This window comes from Podarcis cretensis (genome assembly GCF_951804945.1).
Source record: "Podarcis cretensis genome assembly, chromosome: 15".
In the NCBI taxonomy this organism is placed as follows: domain Eukaryota; kingdom Metazoa; phylum Chordata; class Lepidosauria; order Squamata; family Lacertidae; genus Podarcis; species Podarcis cretensis.
In genome coordinates, this window is record NC_137185.1 from 1,108,786 (window position 1) to 1,123,833 (window position 15,048).

Sequence of the window (15,048 nt, forward strand, 5' to 3'; positions counted from 1 at the left end):
CCTTTGTTTCCCTGGCCAGCTTGGTTTAATAACATAAGAGCAAGCTTACAATGCCTCTAACTCGCTTAGCTGCAGCCTGGCTAATTTCCTGGCTTCTGTCGTTTAAACAGGCAGCGCTGGCTGCCGATGGGGCCAGTTGAGCAGCTTCTGGGTGGAAGCCCTTATCCTGTTGACAGGTAAAGGACTTCCATGGGGCCTCCCCGCATCCTGGAACCAGCCCCTCCCCTTGCCTCCCTAGAGGGCCTGGCAGGAGTCCTGCCTGGTGGCTTTTCCAAGGGAGTGGATTATTGGTTTTAGATTGAACTGCCTTTTATATCCTGGGCTGTGTGCTTTGCTCCCACACCACCTGCTGCATCTCAGGTCCTTCTCGGCTTCTTGGTGGCATTTGGCTGGGCCTGGGCAGAGCTTTCACTCCTGAAAAGCACAGGGCATCCTTTCTCCTCCCTCCTGCCCCCTCTCCCCGCCCAGAGCCTCCTGCCCCCCTGCCATTTTGAAGGTGTGGGGGGGGGATGACCACTTTTGGAGCCCTTTGAGTCAATTCTCTTTCCTCTCTTCACTCGCCTGAGTCTCACCCAATGAAGAACCACTGGGAGATCCCTGAGACAATGCAGAGTGAAGTGTTAGCACTTCATGCAAGAGGGAGGGTGCAGTTCTAATCCTGGAAAGAGGCTGGTGCATATTCAGATGCAGTTCTGCAGGTCTCTCTGCCCTCCCAGCCTCCCAGCCTAACATTTATTTGCATCCTTGTCTAGTGCTTGTCACAACAGAGCCAAAATCTCCCACAAGGAGGGGCAGCCCGCTGGCTGGTTGTACACAAAGCTTGGTGAACACTCCCTTCCTTGAACTAAGGTGCTTTTTCATTCATTCTGCTCTTCCTTCAATAAGTGTGTGTGTGAGCAGGCAGAGGCTTATCCTATTCTCACAACAGTCCTGTGGAGTAGATTAGACTGAGAGGAGGCGCCTGGTTCATGTTCACCTGGCTGCACGGGGATTCAAATGCAGAGTGCTTCAGCCTTCAGGTCCATCTCTCTCTCTGTGCAGGATGTGCAAGGCAGAGTCTTCTCTCCTACTCTTCTTTCCCACTAATTCCGCCCCCCTCCCCGCAACTGAGCAAGTGGGAAGTAAAATGGGAAATGCAATTCCTTGTAAGCAAATGGAAGGTGATGCATGTTGGGGCAAAAAAATAATAATCTAAATTTCACATCTACTCTTACGGCGTCTGAACTGGCAACGACTGACCAGCAATGAAACCTTGGGACATAGCAAATAGCTCTATGAAGATGTTGACTCAGTGTGCTGCATCAGCCGTGAACAAGGCAAATGCCATGCCTGGGCCATTAGGAAAGAGATTGAAAATGAAACTCCCGCTTTCCCAGTACCATTATACAAAACATTTGGAATATGGTGTACAGTTCTGGTTGCCCTGCCTTAAAAAGGGTCTTTTCAAGCTGGAAAGGGTTCAGAAGAAGGCAGCCAAACACATTTGGTGGAGAATGGTGTTTATTATGGAGAACTTTTATTATGCACACAGTCCTGGAAATGAGGGACCCCTCCCAAAGGGATCTGCCAACTTGTGGATAGTGCAGCAAATGGTCACCTGTGTTTTGTTTTTTGCCTTCTGTCACAAAGCAATCTGCTCCTGCGGTCAAGGAAGTGCTAGCCTCTCACTGGGGTCTCCAAAACTGTTTTGTTGTGAAATGCTGTGGGCTCAAACTGCGGTGCAGGACTGCAGGTAATAACAATGAATAGTGATTTTAAAAGGAGAGGGGGGCAGCAAAGTGAACAGGGTGTGTGTGGAGAGACTCCTCTATCAGGGCAGGTTACAACTTTGGGGGGCCTTTTTGGTTTAGGTAAGTGAGTGAGGCAGGACATGATGGGGAGTTTTGCATATTGGCAAAAGAGGATTTTCTCCCCCGTGGTACAAGGACTTGTGGACATCCAGTGAATTGGGGAAGACAAAAGAAAGTCCTTCACAAGCCGCATGTTTAACCTGTGGAACTCGCTCCTGCAGGAGGCAGGGGTAGCCACCAATGTGGGCGGCTTTAAAAGAGGCTTGGACAGATGCATGGGGGAGGAGAAGGAGGCTATCAATGTCCACTAGCCAGGAGGGCTGTGTTCTTCCTCCACGGTCAGAGGCAGTGATGCTTCTGAATACCAGTTGCTAGAAATTGCGGGAGGGGAGAGGGTTTTGTGCTTGGATCCTGCTTGCGGGCTTCCCACAATGGGCATCTGGTTGGCCCCCTATGAGAGCAGTTTGTTGGACTAGGTGGGCTGTTGCCTGGCCCAGCAGACTCTCCTTCTCTTCTTATCCTCTGGTGCCTTTGAGAAGCAAAACAAGACATTGTTTACTCCAGGCGATAAGCATGAATATGCTGCAAACTGAAGGTGCCTGAATGTGTCTTTTCCCTCACCATCGCCATCATTATGCTCAGGAAGGTTGCTGGGATCCCTGTGTGTGCTCTGTCAAGAGCAAACCCTCCAGCTGGCTTGAGTGGCTCCTTAGGAAGTCGCCTGTCCCTGGCTGGCCTTGCCCCCCTCTCCCCCCACTTGTGGGATGAGAATGCGGCATGTCAGAGAGAGAAGGGCCATCTGCCCTCTGGGGTGGGGCTTGGACCCACATCTGTGGGTTGTTTGCTGGGAGTGGCAGCTGAAGGGGGCATGGGAAATTTCTGGGTGGGGGGCTGAAGTCCTCTGGAACAAGAGCACTTGAGACACTTTTATATTTGGCAAGGGAGATTCTTCTGCTGAGAGAGAAAGAAGGTTCTTGAGGGGAAAGGCTGCTAAGAATAGAAATCATTTACATACAGCACATAAAACATTCCAAATCCCAGCCTTTTCCAGGCCTGCAACTCAGCGCAGCCCTGGGAATTGGGTCCCACTTACTGCCTTGAAGTTTGAATTGTAGGGATTCAGGGCTTGGGACTTGTGAGGCTGGTGGGTTCCTGTGCTCTTCCTTGGACAAAGGAGGTTTCCAGCTTTCCCCACCCAGGCCCTTCTCCCTGCATGTGGGGATGGCAGGAAGAACCAGCAGCTGCGTCTTGTTCCAGGCACTCAGGGCTCTGGGAGCACGAAAGCCTCCCTCCTGACATTTTGTCCCTGGGTGCTGCTTCCTGCTCTCCTCTCATTGCCAGCATTGTTGCGGAGGGCCCTGCGCTCTTTCTTTCTTTCTTCCCTCCCTTGCTCCTCTCCTCTGCTTCCCTCTCCCCCACTTGGGTCCCGTGCAAGAGAGGAATTTCAGCAAGATTCTCCACACGCTGGCATTGCCACTCCTCCCCACTGTGGAAAGTAGGACTGAAGTCAGCTCTCTCCCTCTTTCCCACCCTCGCCAGATCTCGACACAAACTGCATTCCATTCATTCCATGGGCCTGACTTGTGTGGAGGGGGGGCTTGCCATGACAGGCTGGAAGCAGAGCTGCCATCTCAGTCTGCAGCCCAGGCAGGGCTCCCCCTGCCTTGCCCCATAACGCTTCCTGGAGAAGGCGCTGCAGGATTCCCCCACTCCCCAGCGCCTCTGTAAGGACAGCAGCAAAGGTGCAGGTGGCTGTTGCAATTGTGGGTCCAGCCTCTGGGATCAGAAGTGTCTATAGCTCCCTGAGCCTTTCATGTGTGTATATATTGTGGGTGTAAAGCAGATCTGTGGTGTCGGGGTGCAGTATTAGAAACTCAGGTAGATAAGCTTATCGCCAAATGGCACCTTGAATCTAGGTTACGGTCAGTGTGAGAAACTGGGATACGAAAGCTAGGAGCCAAATGGTTTCTGAGACCTGGGTTGTGGGTGTTAAAACAGAATGTCTAGTCACCACTGGGGGAGTCAGCAACACTGTTAATGCATGTTTAATTTGGTGTTGGCGATATAAATATTGGTACCATACTTGAGTTTTCAAAACACTCTACTCTATTGTTAAACTCCTTAACGTATTGTCTATTCTTAACACCTGCTTCAAGGCTTCAAAGCACCTACATTTCAGGAATCCTGGAGTGTCATCCAGGTGCAAAAACGGCACCTAGACTTTTTGAGGTGCTCTCAAATGGAGAATCTTTAGGCGCAAAATGCGCCTGGCACTCTGCTAATTTCAAACCCTGGTTACAGTCACCACAATGCACTGTCCAGTTGCCTTTTCCCCCAATGAAGTTTATTATAGCAACACGACATCGCCACAGATTGGCAGGCTGGTTGGCATGCAGCAATGTCTTTTGATGCGTGAGCATGCAGGAACAGAAAACTGCTGCACGCCAGCCAGATGGTGGCAATGTCAGCCATGAAACCTGGCAACAAGGCATCTTCACTTGTTTGCAGTTGGACCTGCGCCAGGCACGAAATGCGCCTTGCGCCTGGGGAATTTTGAACACTGCCTGAGTGGTCCTCCGGATAACGCTGGACTCTGTTAGAAACTCAGATATATACGCTAGGCTCCAAATGGCTCTTTAAACCAGGGTTAAAGTCACCAAAACTAAATGCCTAGTTGCCATTTGGGCACCAGACGCCTTGAAAGTCATATTTTTCAATATGACTTTTTGGTTCCTGAAGTTCATTCTGATTGTGCAGGTAAAATATCACAGATAGAATCTTAACAGGTTGCGTTGCTTGTATGTGAAAACAGTCCAGACCCAAGGATCCCCAGGCAGGCACCTCCAGATGGAGAAGACGTCAGGTGTCAACCTGGCGCCCAGGCATCTTCACTTCATTGCAAGTGGCCAGTAGCCAGGGGCAAAATGCGCCCAGCGCCTGGCAAGTTTTGAATGCTGGTTGGATTACAGTTCCCATCATCTTTGGCCGTGATGTGAGTTGGAGTCCAGCAACATCTGACAGTCTGCCGATTTCCCATCCCTGATTTAGCAGGGGACGTGTGATGGTTGACTGAGATAATTTTGGTTTCTGCATTTTGTGTAATGCGAGATGGGGGGACACACAAGCAGAATCAGAAGGGGACCTGGTTTTATTTGGCCAGACAGGGCTGGCAGCAAGGCAGCCGAACAGCTCAGCTTGGTTCTTCATCTGGGACTTAAAGTCAAGCAGACTCACAATCTGAAAGGAATGATGATGGAAAGAGGCTGGCATGGTGGAGCAGAACTGCAGCCACACCCCAGCTGCTGAGGACAGGAAGCTGCCTTGGTCAGACCTTTGGTCCCTCTGGCTGGCCGCCTGGTGGCTCTCCAGGTTGCTAGCCGCCCTGCCTGGGACGCCACTGGGCCTGGACCTTTTGCACGGCAAGCAGACGCTTCCCACCGAGCCAGGTTGAGTAAGCCCCTGCAGGACTTGGTGGTGCTTGTTCTGAGGACGTTTCAGCATTTCAGAGTTCACAAGACGGCAGGGCGAACCTCGCCTGCCCTTGTCTGGGTGGGGCACTGCCTTGGCACTCTGGTCCCCAGAGACGTGTTTGTTCTGCTCCGTGTGCCTTGGCTGGGATCCTGCAATAAAGAATGAGTCACGAGTGTTTGGCCAGCAGCACCACTAAGTGGAGCCTTCTGAGGAAGAGGAATTTGGAGAGCTCTGGCGGCAGGCCTCGCTTCACGGGCAGGTGCTGAGCAGTCACAGGTTGTGGAGAGAGAGAGACAGAGAGAGGGGAACTCCTCCAAACCTCAGGGCGTGCAAAGGTGCTGTCTCCTCAGAGAAGCAGCAGCAAGAGCCAGGGGGGCCTAGGTGAGCCATCCATGTTTGCTTACCGGAAAAGGCAAAGGGGAGGAGGGAAGGATCTGGGCTGTTTCAAGGTGCGTTTTCCACACCCACCTGCTGGGCGAGGTTGGGGGCGTTATCCTTGGCTCCCCTGACTGTTCCCTATGGGATGAACATTTCTGTAGCTTATTGTTTATTCACTTTATTATTACCTGCTCTTTAAAAGAGGATTAGACAAACAGCCCTAAAGGAGGATTAGAGGAATACAAGGGGGTAAAGGCTATGGGTGGCTGTCCTCTTCCTCCACAGAGGGAGGCAGCAGTGCTTTGCCTGAGTCCTGTGGGCTAGAAACCTTGGCAGGGGCGGGCTCTTGCTCTCAGGGCCTCTTTGTGGGCTTCCCATGGGGGCATCCAGCTGGCTCTTGTGTTCTTCTGAGGTCCCAGGGTGGGCTACAAGAATTTAAAACACAAGATTAAAAACAGATTAAAACAAATTACAATCGCAAGAATAGGCCGGGTTCTAAAAATACGCATCTCGAGTGTTCAAGGCCTGGGTGAAGAGGTGCATCTTCAGCACACTGTGCTACGAAGGCGCCAGATATCTGCACCTCTGCGGGGAGGGAGCAAGGGAAGCGGGCCACCCAGCTCAGTATTACCTGCACTGACTGGTAGCCGTGACGCTGTCACTAGTGCTTCAGGCAGGACTCCCTCTCCCAGCCCTCCCTGGAGATGCCTCTGGGGGCAGAACCTGGTGCCTTCTGCGTGCAGGACAGATGCCTTTTTCCAGGCCCCCCCAACATCCAAGGGCAGTGGAGTTACCAAGAAGGCCCCCCCTCCCCTGATCTTACTCCTCCCCAAGAGGGTCAGGGGGGCTGGAGGTGGCCTCTCAGATATTTAAGGCCCAAGTCTTTCTCTGCTTCAAACGCCATGCAAACCCCTTGAATGGGGCCTGGAAATGACCTGGCGATCAGGCAATTTGAAGGGTGGCTTATTTTGGCCCCCTGGTCCCACCCAGCCCCCAGTAGAGCCCCTTCTCCCCATGGCTGCTCTTGGGGAAGGAGGTCCTCGGGGGCCACAGGAAGGGGAGTAGGAGCAGCTGCTGCGTTTTGCCACCTCCCTGCTGCCTCCACAGGCTTTCCCGTTCCCTTAATTCCCAGGGGTCTTGTGTGGGAATCGGCAGCAAATCAATAATTGGCCCTGGTCTGTCAGTGGCATCCCCCAGCTGCCTCCCAGCTGCCCGCCTGCCTCTGCTCCTCCAGGAGCCCACAATGGCTCCGGGGAGCCCCTTGGAGCAGCAGGATCTGGACCTCATCGTCGTTCCTTGCAGCAAGTAGCCAGAGAAGCACGAGCCTTCCTGGGGCGCCCCTCCCTGGGCGTGAGGCTGGGGGTGGCATGACCATGCCGCCCCCCTCTGTGTGGGGAGAGGCCTGTGCCTGGAGCTGAACAAACAAGCCATTAACCTCCTCCTGGGGCTGGGCGTCAGGCATCAACAGGGCAGGCGGCGTGCTCAGCGCCTGGGCTCAGAGCTGGGACGTTGTGCCAACCTGCCAGGAGCCACGAGGGACGCCTGATCAGCGCTCTCTGTTCATTGTCAGGGCCCCCCCAGGACGGGTTTGGGCGAGGGCTTTTTCCCTTCCAATTAATTAGTTCTCGCAGACTGGCTCTGAGCAGCAGCAGCAGCAGCAGCAGCTGGGGCTGCTCTTTTGTACAGGGTTGCAGGTACTGAGTCCCTGTCAGGGAAAAGGGTGACCTGTTGTTGGGGGGCAACTGGTCCTCCTCCTCTGCCCTGACAGTCTCCTGGGCCCCCAGGAGGACTTCCCTGGCCCCAGTGCTCTGTGGGAGAGGCGTCCTCTTTCAACTTTTGCTGGGAGTGGGATGTGTGTGTGTGTGTGGTGGAGAGGGAGGGCTGGCTCTGCCATTGGGGACCTCTGGCATGTGGAGCAGGTGTGGAAGAGGCCCAAGGGAAAGATGTCAGGAAGCATCGTGGCTTTGCAGGGGGTGAGAGCAAGGTGCTTAGTCCTAGACAAAAGCATTGCTGAGCGGGAGGAAAAGAGAGCCGCAGCCGCCTCAGTGCCCTTGAATCTGTGCAAAGCGAAGAGGCTGCTGAAAAGTGGCCAGTTCCTCCCTCCTGGACAGATCCTGCCTCTCTCTGTGTGTGTGTGTTTGTGTTGCAGCAGCAAAGCTGCTCTGCTGCTCTCCTCAGTTCCCCTCCCAAACTGCCAGGCACCCAGTGCAAATCTGCCCTTATAGAGTCATTTCCTATTCTTAGAAGCTTTTCCCTGGGATTGTGCTGGGGGAGTCATCCAGAGGAAATCCTGTTTCCTCCGTTGAAAAATGGAGGGCTGCAAGTGGCACTTCTCTCACTTCCTATCTGGTGTCCCCGAGGGGACCCTGGATGGAGGGGGCAGGCCCTGCCCGTCCTCCCCACCTTACGTCCTTTGCAGCAGCCTCCACAGAGCAGCCAGGTAGCAGACTTGCTTTTTGACTTTGGGCAGAGGAGCAGAGCCTTCTCAAGCTTGGGGAGGCCCCATCTGCAGGGCCTTCTTGCCCCATTGCTGCGGCTCAGGACCAGGGCCTGGATCAGCCCAACGCATCAAGTGGGGCAGGGGGGGCGCAGGAGGGGACCCCAGAGCCTTTCCGCTCTCCTGAGCCTCTTGAGGGAGGAGGCATTTCCAGCAGGGGAGGATTCCAGCAACCGCAGGCTCTGGACACTGAACTTTCCCCGTGAAAACATATTTTCTCCTTAAAAGGAAGATGACGGTCTGGCTGCTGGGAGGAGGAGAGGCTTTGGCTGAGCAGAATCCAGCTCTTTCTCCTCAGTGCCACATCTGGCAGGAGAGGGAGAAGCTCCGCAGGTGACTGGGCTGAGCCGGGGGTCTGCCTGGCTGCAGGGGGTGGCGAGGGGGATCAAGGCACAACAACAAACAACAAAGCAGGGCCCGGTGCAGGGGGCACCAGTGTGACATTTTGTTCTGCGTTGGCTCTGGACCCCACCATCCGCCTGTCCCCGGTCTTCCTCACCCTGAGGGCCTTTTGGCACCAGATGCTGTGCTCCTCTGTTGTATATGGAAGCGGGGCTGCCTACCCACAGGCCTCAGGGAACTGGGCAGCTGAGAGCCAGCAAACCCCTTCGACTGGCCTGTTTGGGGCGCTTCTCCTCCCAAAGCTCCCTGCGGAGAGACACTCTGCCTCCACTCGCTGCCTGTGCCTGGGAGGGAGGCCCAGGGTGACTGAGGGGCTCCTGCTCACCCTCCCGGGGGCTGCCTGGCTGCCTTTGGCCACATGGGAGGCTGCCCCGCCCCACCTAAGGGTGCCCCCCTCCCTTCCCTTGTGGCCTCCATTTCTCAGGCAGCTGTGGGGTTAGGATACAAAGGGCTTATCCTGGCAAAGCAGTGGGGGGACGGGCAACCAGTTGACCGATTGATCTCTCAGGTGTGAGCGTGGCAGTCCTGCGTCGGGACAGACAGACAGACAGACAGACAGACAGACAGACAGACGAGGATCCCAAGGCCCTTCTGCCCCTTCTGAATCCTGCCCTTTGTGGCCTGCAACAAGAGATGCTTGGCTGGTGGCGCAGCTGGCAGAGCCTCGCCCAGCCCAGGGAGAGATTCCACCTGGCCCCTTCCAGGCCTGCTGGGAAACAGGTGCTTATCAACTGTGAGTGGAGCAAGTCTGGCCAGGAAGGCCAGGATCCGACCACTGCCAAGGGGAGCCATGCAGCTGTCCTCCCCCGTCCTCCCCCCCCCCCCGGGCAAAGAAGAGACTGCTGAAGAAGACCCCCTCAGTTGCCTTTGCCGCCCTTGCCCCCCCCCCCACTGTTTCCCAGAGGCTCGGCCACGTGGAGATCCAGAGGAGGTTGGGCTGTGTGACGGTGCAGCAGAAGAGCCAGCACAGCCCCCCATCTGGAAGCCCCCATGCAAATTCCTGTTGGCAGGGTGGGCCCCAGATCTCCCCCAGCCTCTTGTACTTTGTGAGTGTGTGATGCTCACAGGGTGTTGTTGCCCAGAGGGCCAAGATGTAGGACATTGTGGACTTTGGGGGAAGAAGGCGGCAAAGGCTCAATTGTTGCCTTTCGGTGAGTTGCCTCACAGAAGTCTTCGAAATGTGCCAGGCACCTTTTGCTCCTGCTGCGGGTCAGTTTGCGACTATGTGGAGATTTCTGGGTGCCCAGAATACAAGGTGCCATTAGCCCCTAGCTTATATATTTGCGTTTCTCACACTGCCCCATGGCTGTGGCCCAATGGCCGCCTGCTCCTCCCTCCTGGGCTACCTTGGCTGGGCATCTTCCCATTGCCGTCCTCCTCTGGGAGCCAAGCTGGGCCCGCCATCCTCCCTCCCCCCTCCTTGTGGCTTTTTATGAGGAGTGCTGGGCTCGGGCCCAACTTTCCCAGCCACTTGGATTCCTTTTCTCTCCCTCTTGCCTGCTGAGAGGGAACTATTCATCCAAGGCAGCCGGCAGAGGCTTTTGCTGCAGCTTGTGATTTAGGGTGTGCCCACTCGCCTGCCCGCCTGCCTCTGCTGCCCATTGCTCACCGTGGAGCCAGGAGGGGGGCTCCTGCGGCGGTGGCTCCTGCTGCTGGTGATGAGGGAAGGCCTTCTGGAGGGCCCAGGGCGATGCTGCCGGGAGGAGAGAGGCGGCAGAGAGTAGCGGCAACATCCTTTGCATCCCTGCTTTGAGAAGCGAGGCCCGTGACTCTGGCGAGGAGCAGCCATGAAGTTCAGGGCCGTGGTAAGGCTCTTCTGCAGTGGGGAGGGGGTGAGGAGGGGCAGGAAATTCCTCCGTGGGTCTCCTGGGGGTTGATCCTGGCCTACAGCTGATGCCCCTCCCTATGGCCCTGTCCTGCAGGGGCAGGCCTGGACTTGGGAGGAGTGTGTGTGTGTGGGGGGTGTCAATGTGGCCACAAAGCTCAGGAGGTTTTCTCTGTGGGGCTCCTGGTTCTGGTGTGGGGAGGGAGCCTATTTCTTGGCCAGATCAGGACATGGGGAGGGGAGCCCACAAGCAGTGAGGCTCTGGTGTCATCCCGTCCCCCCCCCCCCCAGTCCTGCAGTGACCCAGGAAAGCTAGGCCTGATGTGCCTCAAGGGCCCCTCCTGGGTGAACTGGTGTGGAGGGGGAGCCTTCATCATCCTCAGGTGACCCCCCCCTCTCTATCCTGGGCCATGGAATCTGTCTCAGGCAATGTTCCTCCTTCAGCTTCCCTTATCACAGGAGCCAAGTCAGGGCCGCCCGGCCCCTGAGTCTCCCCAGACACAGCCTACCTCGGTGGAAGCTAGCCCTTCCCTTACAAACAGGGCTGAGCCATTTGTTCAGCTGCAGCCCCCGGGACGGTTCTGGGTTGCCCTGTCTCCTTGCTCTGTGTGTGTTGCAAGTGGGGGGTGTGTGTGTTGTGAATCCATTAAACAGTCGAAAAAGCCTTCCGAAGGGTGTTGGAGGAGACCCTCTGGGGGCCCTGGGGCCTCTTACCTTCAGGTGCCTTTGGGGGGCTGAGCCAGGCAGGGGACCAGCTGAGCGACACCCACAGCCCCCCTCCTAAGTCCCAGCCCGAGGGGCAGGGCAGCAAGACAAGGGATGTTGGAAGCAGAAGCGCTTGCGAGTCAATGGGGAAGCTGGCCTGGAGAAACCTTGCTCTTGCTGCCTTTCCTCTTTGCGAGTCTCGGCCTGGGCTTGCGCACCAGGAGGAAGTCGCCTCGTGAGACATGCTCAGTCTTGCAGTCGGAAGGGGAGCTTTGCTTAGTGGGCGGCCTGAGCAACAAGCAGGGAGGGAGGGAGGGAGCAGGGTGGCCCAGGAACCTTGGGAGGGCTCCCTGGCTGCCCACCTGCCCTCTTGACACCTGGCCTGGATGCCAGGCTGCCCCAGCCAGGCAAGAGTGACGTGGGGCCTCTTTGCCAGCCAGGGCAGGGACCCCCTGGGGACTATGGTGCCATTGCCACGCCCCGTGAAACTCCTGGCAGCTGAGGAGGGGGTGCCTGCATCTGTCTGGGTGAGGGAGGGACCCTGTAGAGATTTCAAAAGGCCAGCGAATGGTTTGACTGGAGCAGTGGAGCTAGCCAGCCTATCCTCTGAAGGGGGTGAGGGTCTTCTGGAGTATGGGGAGAGGCTCAGCCTCCTCCATCTCTGTTGTCAATTCTGCCTCTGGATAAAATTGCCCCTGGGGTTGGTGGAAAGCAGGACCCCTTTCTATGTGGTGTTGAAGGGGGTCGCTGTTGGGGAGCAGGCAAGCTCTCCTCTGCCCAGCATCACTGCTTGTGGTCCAGCAGAAGCAGGGAAGGAAATTCCTGAGGCTGCAGCAGCCTGAACTTCTTCTCTATATCCCCAAGTTCCTTCTACTTTGGAAAGGGAAACCTGGGGTGTGTGTGTCCAAAAGGCCCTCCTTCCTTCCTTCCTTCCTTCCTTCCTTCCTTCCTTCCTTCCTTCCTTCTATCTCTCCACCCCACCCCAACAAAACAATGTGTCTTTGGGTGCCCTTTGGGCCTCACAGCTCTGCCTCTGATGATGGGAATGTTTATAATTCTTGTTTGAATAAATACTGCAGAATTTACACTTGTTTGCTTCAGAAAGACGCCTAACGGTACTATTTTTAAATGTTACGTTTATTTGCTTTTACCCAATCCAAGATGCAAGAAAGGCATGTAAGATCCTGGCACAAAATGTGTGTGTGTGAGAGAGAGAGAGGGAGAGGGAGAGGGAGAGGAAGAGGGAGAGACGTAAACGGTGAACATGTCTGCATCATGTTTAGCACCAGAATTGCACCAGAATTTGACTGCCTGCATCACCAGGCAGTCAAAAAACCACCCTGCCTGCCTTCCGCTTCCCGTATCTAGCACTTCCCTCTAGTGGACAGAGGCTCAGGACCCTCAGGACCACGGGCAGGTTCAGTCCCGTCTGCAGACAAGCTGCAGGTGGGCCAGCCATGCCAGCCACATGTCCTGGAGGAAGGGGAGGCTGCCCACTCCCAGCTAGCCCTGGGGCCTTTGCCTCCACCTCCTCATCCCAGGGAAGGCAGCCAGCCAGTGCAGAGCATTGCTGGCTCGTCCCAGACAGGCCCATCAGCTGATCTGGCTGGCCAAGGGGGCTGCCTGCCAGGGATGAGCCTTCAGGATTTATGTGGGGCTGAGGGTCCCATGAGGGTCCTGCTTCTCCCCCTCCTTCCGCCCTCCCATGGGGTGGGCATCACTGTGGCTTTGTCTCCCTTGGTTTCTGGTGAGTCCCCTCCCACCTCCCCCACTGCCCTCTCCTCCAGTGTCCAAAATTCCCCAGGTGCGTTTTGCTACTGACGCAGGTCCAATGGTGATTGTGTGGAGATTTCTGGGCGCCAGGTTGGCAAACACAGTTTAAAAATCCATAGTTTCCCCTGTGTGTGTGTGTGTTTCTCCTCCTTGCATGCTGGGATTAGTGAAGTGTTGTAAGAGCAAGTACAATCAGGCAGTGCAGTTGAGATCATAGGATCGTAGAAATGTAGCGCTGGGAGGGATCCTGGGGGTCACCTAGTCCAACCCCCTGGCGAGCAGGCATTCCGTTGTGGTGACCGTAACCCAGATTCAAGGTGCCATTTGGCACCTAGGTTATATATCACACTGCTCTCCTCCCCCACAGAGCCACCACTTTGTCCCCCAACTGTACCTGTGGCACCTGGGGAGACCAGGGCGGGGAGATGTCCTTCACTCAGAGGTCTCTGTGTCTGGCTTGGATGTGACCTCTTGCTGCCGCTTGCCCCTCCTTGGCCAGCCAGTGTTGGGAGGAAGACCTCTGGGCTCCCTTTGCTGAGGGGGCTGGAGTTCTTGGCCGGTGGGATGGGACTGGCTAGTGCCAGGAGCCCCTGCAGGCATGGGGGGAAAGCTGTCTCTGAGGCATCCGCCTTTCTCTCCCCACTCTGCCCCCCAAACTCCAGGTCTTCCCCCCTTGGAAGAGCCCCTCCCAGTAGCCAACCCCCAAAGGCTCCCTGCGGGGCCTGAGCAGGGAAGTGGCAGGGAGAGGTTAAGAGGGTGCTTGAGGAGCGCAGGTGCACCTCCTTTCTCCCTCTCGCCTCCTGGGGATTTGCTAGGGGAGGAAATGTTCCTGTTGGCATGGAAAGTTTCCTCCATGGGGGGGGGGGGCTCTGCGCAGTGCTGGGGAGAGGCCGGCAGGCTCACTCCACTCCACTCCCAGCAAGCGAAGGACGTGGGACGCTGTGTTCCCTCTTGCGCCAGCCATGAACGTCGAGGGCTTGTTGGCCCAGATCCAGCAGAAGAGGTCTCTCATCCCCATGGGCTTCCACCTGGCCCACCATTTGGTGAGCGCCCATGGCATGTGCGGGGTGTTGCTGGCCGAGGGCAGGACCTGGAGGCCTGGACGGGATGCCAGTGGAGTGTGTGTGTGTTGGGGAAAGCTGCTTCCTTCTGCCTCGCAGCTTTCCTGGGAAGGATCCTGATTTGCATTGCCGTTTGTGGCTTCTGAGACCTGGACTCATTTACTCTAGGAGATGTTAAAACTTTGGTAGTGAACCAGCTGAGGGGCGTTGGCTGGGCTGGAGTGGGGCGTGTGGACTTCTGTCCCCTCCTTGTTGTGGACATGCCTCTCCCTGAGCCCCACCAGCCCTCGCTCTGGCCTCCATCCTTTGGCCCTTCCTTGACAGACAGCCCAGGCAGGACGAGGCTTCCCTCCCTGTCCACCTCTGGCCGCCTGGCTCAACCTCCCCTCTTGTTGCTCCTTGCAGCCTGTCGGCAGTGACGGGGTCCGGCTAGCAGCCATGGAGAGCGCCCTGACGGCTCGCGACCGCGTGGGAGTCCAGGACTTTGTCCTGCTGGAGAACTTCACCAGCGAAGCGGCTTTCATCGAGAATCTGCGCAAGCGGTTCAAGGAGAACCTCATCTACGTGAGTGGAGTGGGTGGGGCAGCCCCCTTCATCCAGCACCCTCCTCTTTCCCTGTGGGGCTCTACCCAACGGGAGCCCCTCTGTTTGGGTGCTGGGCCCCAGCAGGGTGGTCCCACTGCATGTTCTGGAGCAGAGGGTCCAGGAGGGCAGACTGAGGTGCAGCTGCCTTCAGCCCCACAGGCAAACACTGAAGGAGGCAAACCATTCTGCCCCCACCCCAAGTTTCTCATGACATCCAGTAATACCCCCCTGAGAAAGCCTCCCCTCCTAAGCTGAAAGCAAAGTTGTTTGAGGGATGCAGGAAACATTTCTTGGAGGAAGATTTCAAGGCAAAGAAGAAGAGTGTCACTATGAGGGATCGCCAGGTGTCCCAGAGGCTGCTCTCTCCCCCTCCCTGTGCCTCCTGACCTCCCCTCCCTCCCTTGCTCTGCAGACGTACATCAGCTCCGTCCTGGTCTCCGTCAATCCCTACAAGGACCTGGAGATCTACACCAAGCAGCACATGGAGCGCTACCGGGGCGTCAGCTTCTACGAGGTCTCTCCTCACCTGTGGGTAACGCCAGGGGTCAAGCCAGCCCCCCT

At 56.4% G+C, this 15,048-nt stretch overlaps 2 protein-coding genes across 4 annotated transcripts in view; one reads left to right on the top strand and one right to left on the bottom strand.

Moving 5' to 3' along the window:
* The window catches only part of MYO1C (myosin IC), a 41,844-nt gene that overhangs the window by 8,163 nt on the left and 18,633 nt on the right, over positions 1–15,048 (top strand). For 2 of the 3 annotated variants that reach the window (XM_079955450.1, XM_079955452.1), the window contains exons 2-3: positions 14,308–14,466; positions 14,900–15,015. In XM_079955450.1, the coding sequence (XP_079811576.1) occupies positions 14,308–14,466; positions 14,900–15,015 (275 nt within the window). Of the gene's footprint in view, positions 1–10,076; positions 10,344–14,307; positions 14,467–14,899; positions 15,016–15,048 lie in introns of those variants that run through there. The other variant, XM_079955451.1, reaches the window with a different exon arrangement.
* On the bottom strand, positions 1,690–12,295 carry LOC307204235 (uncharacterized protein). The gene is made up of 2 exons (XM_079955832.1): positions 11,078–12,295; positions 1,690–5,410 (listed from the first exon to the last, which is right to left on the bottom strand). The coding sequence occupies exons 1-2, from the start codon at positions 11,310–11,312 to the stop codon at positions 4,650–4,652; spliced, it is 996 nt and encodes a 331-aa protein (XP_079811958.1). The 5' UTR covers positions 11,313–12,295; the 3' UTR covers positions 1,690–4,649.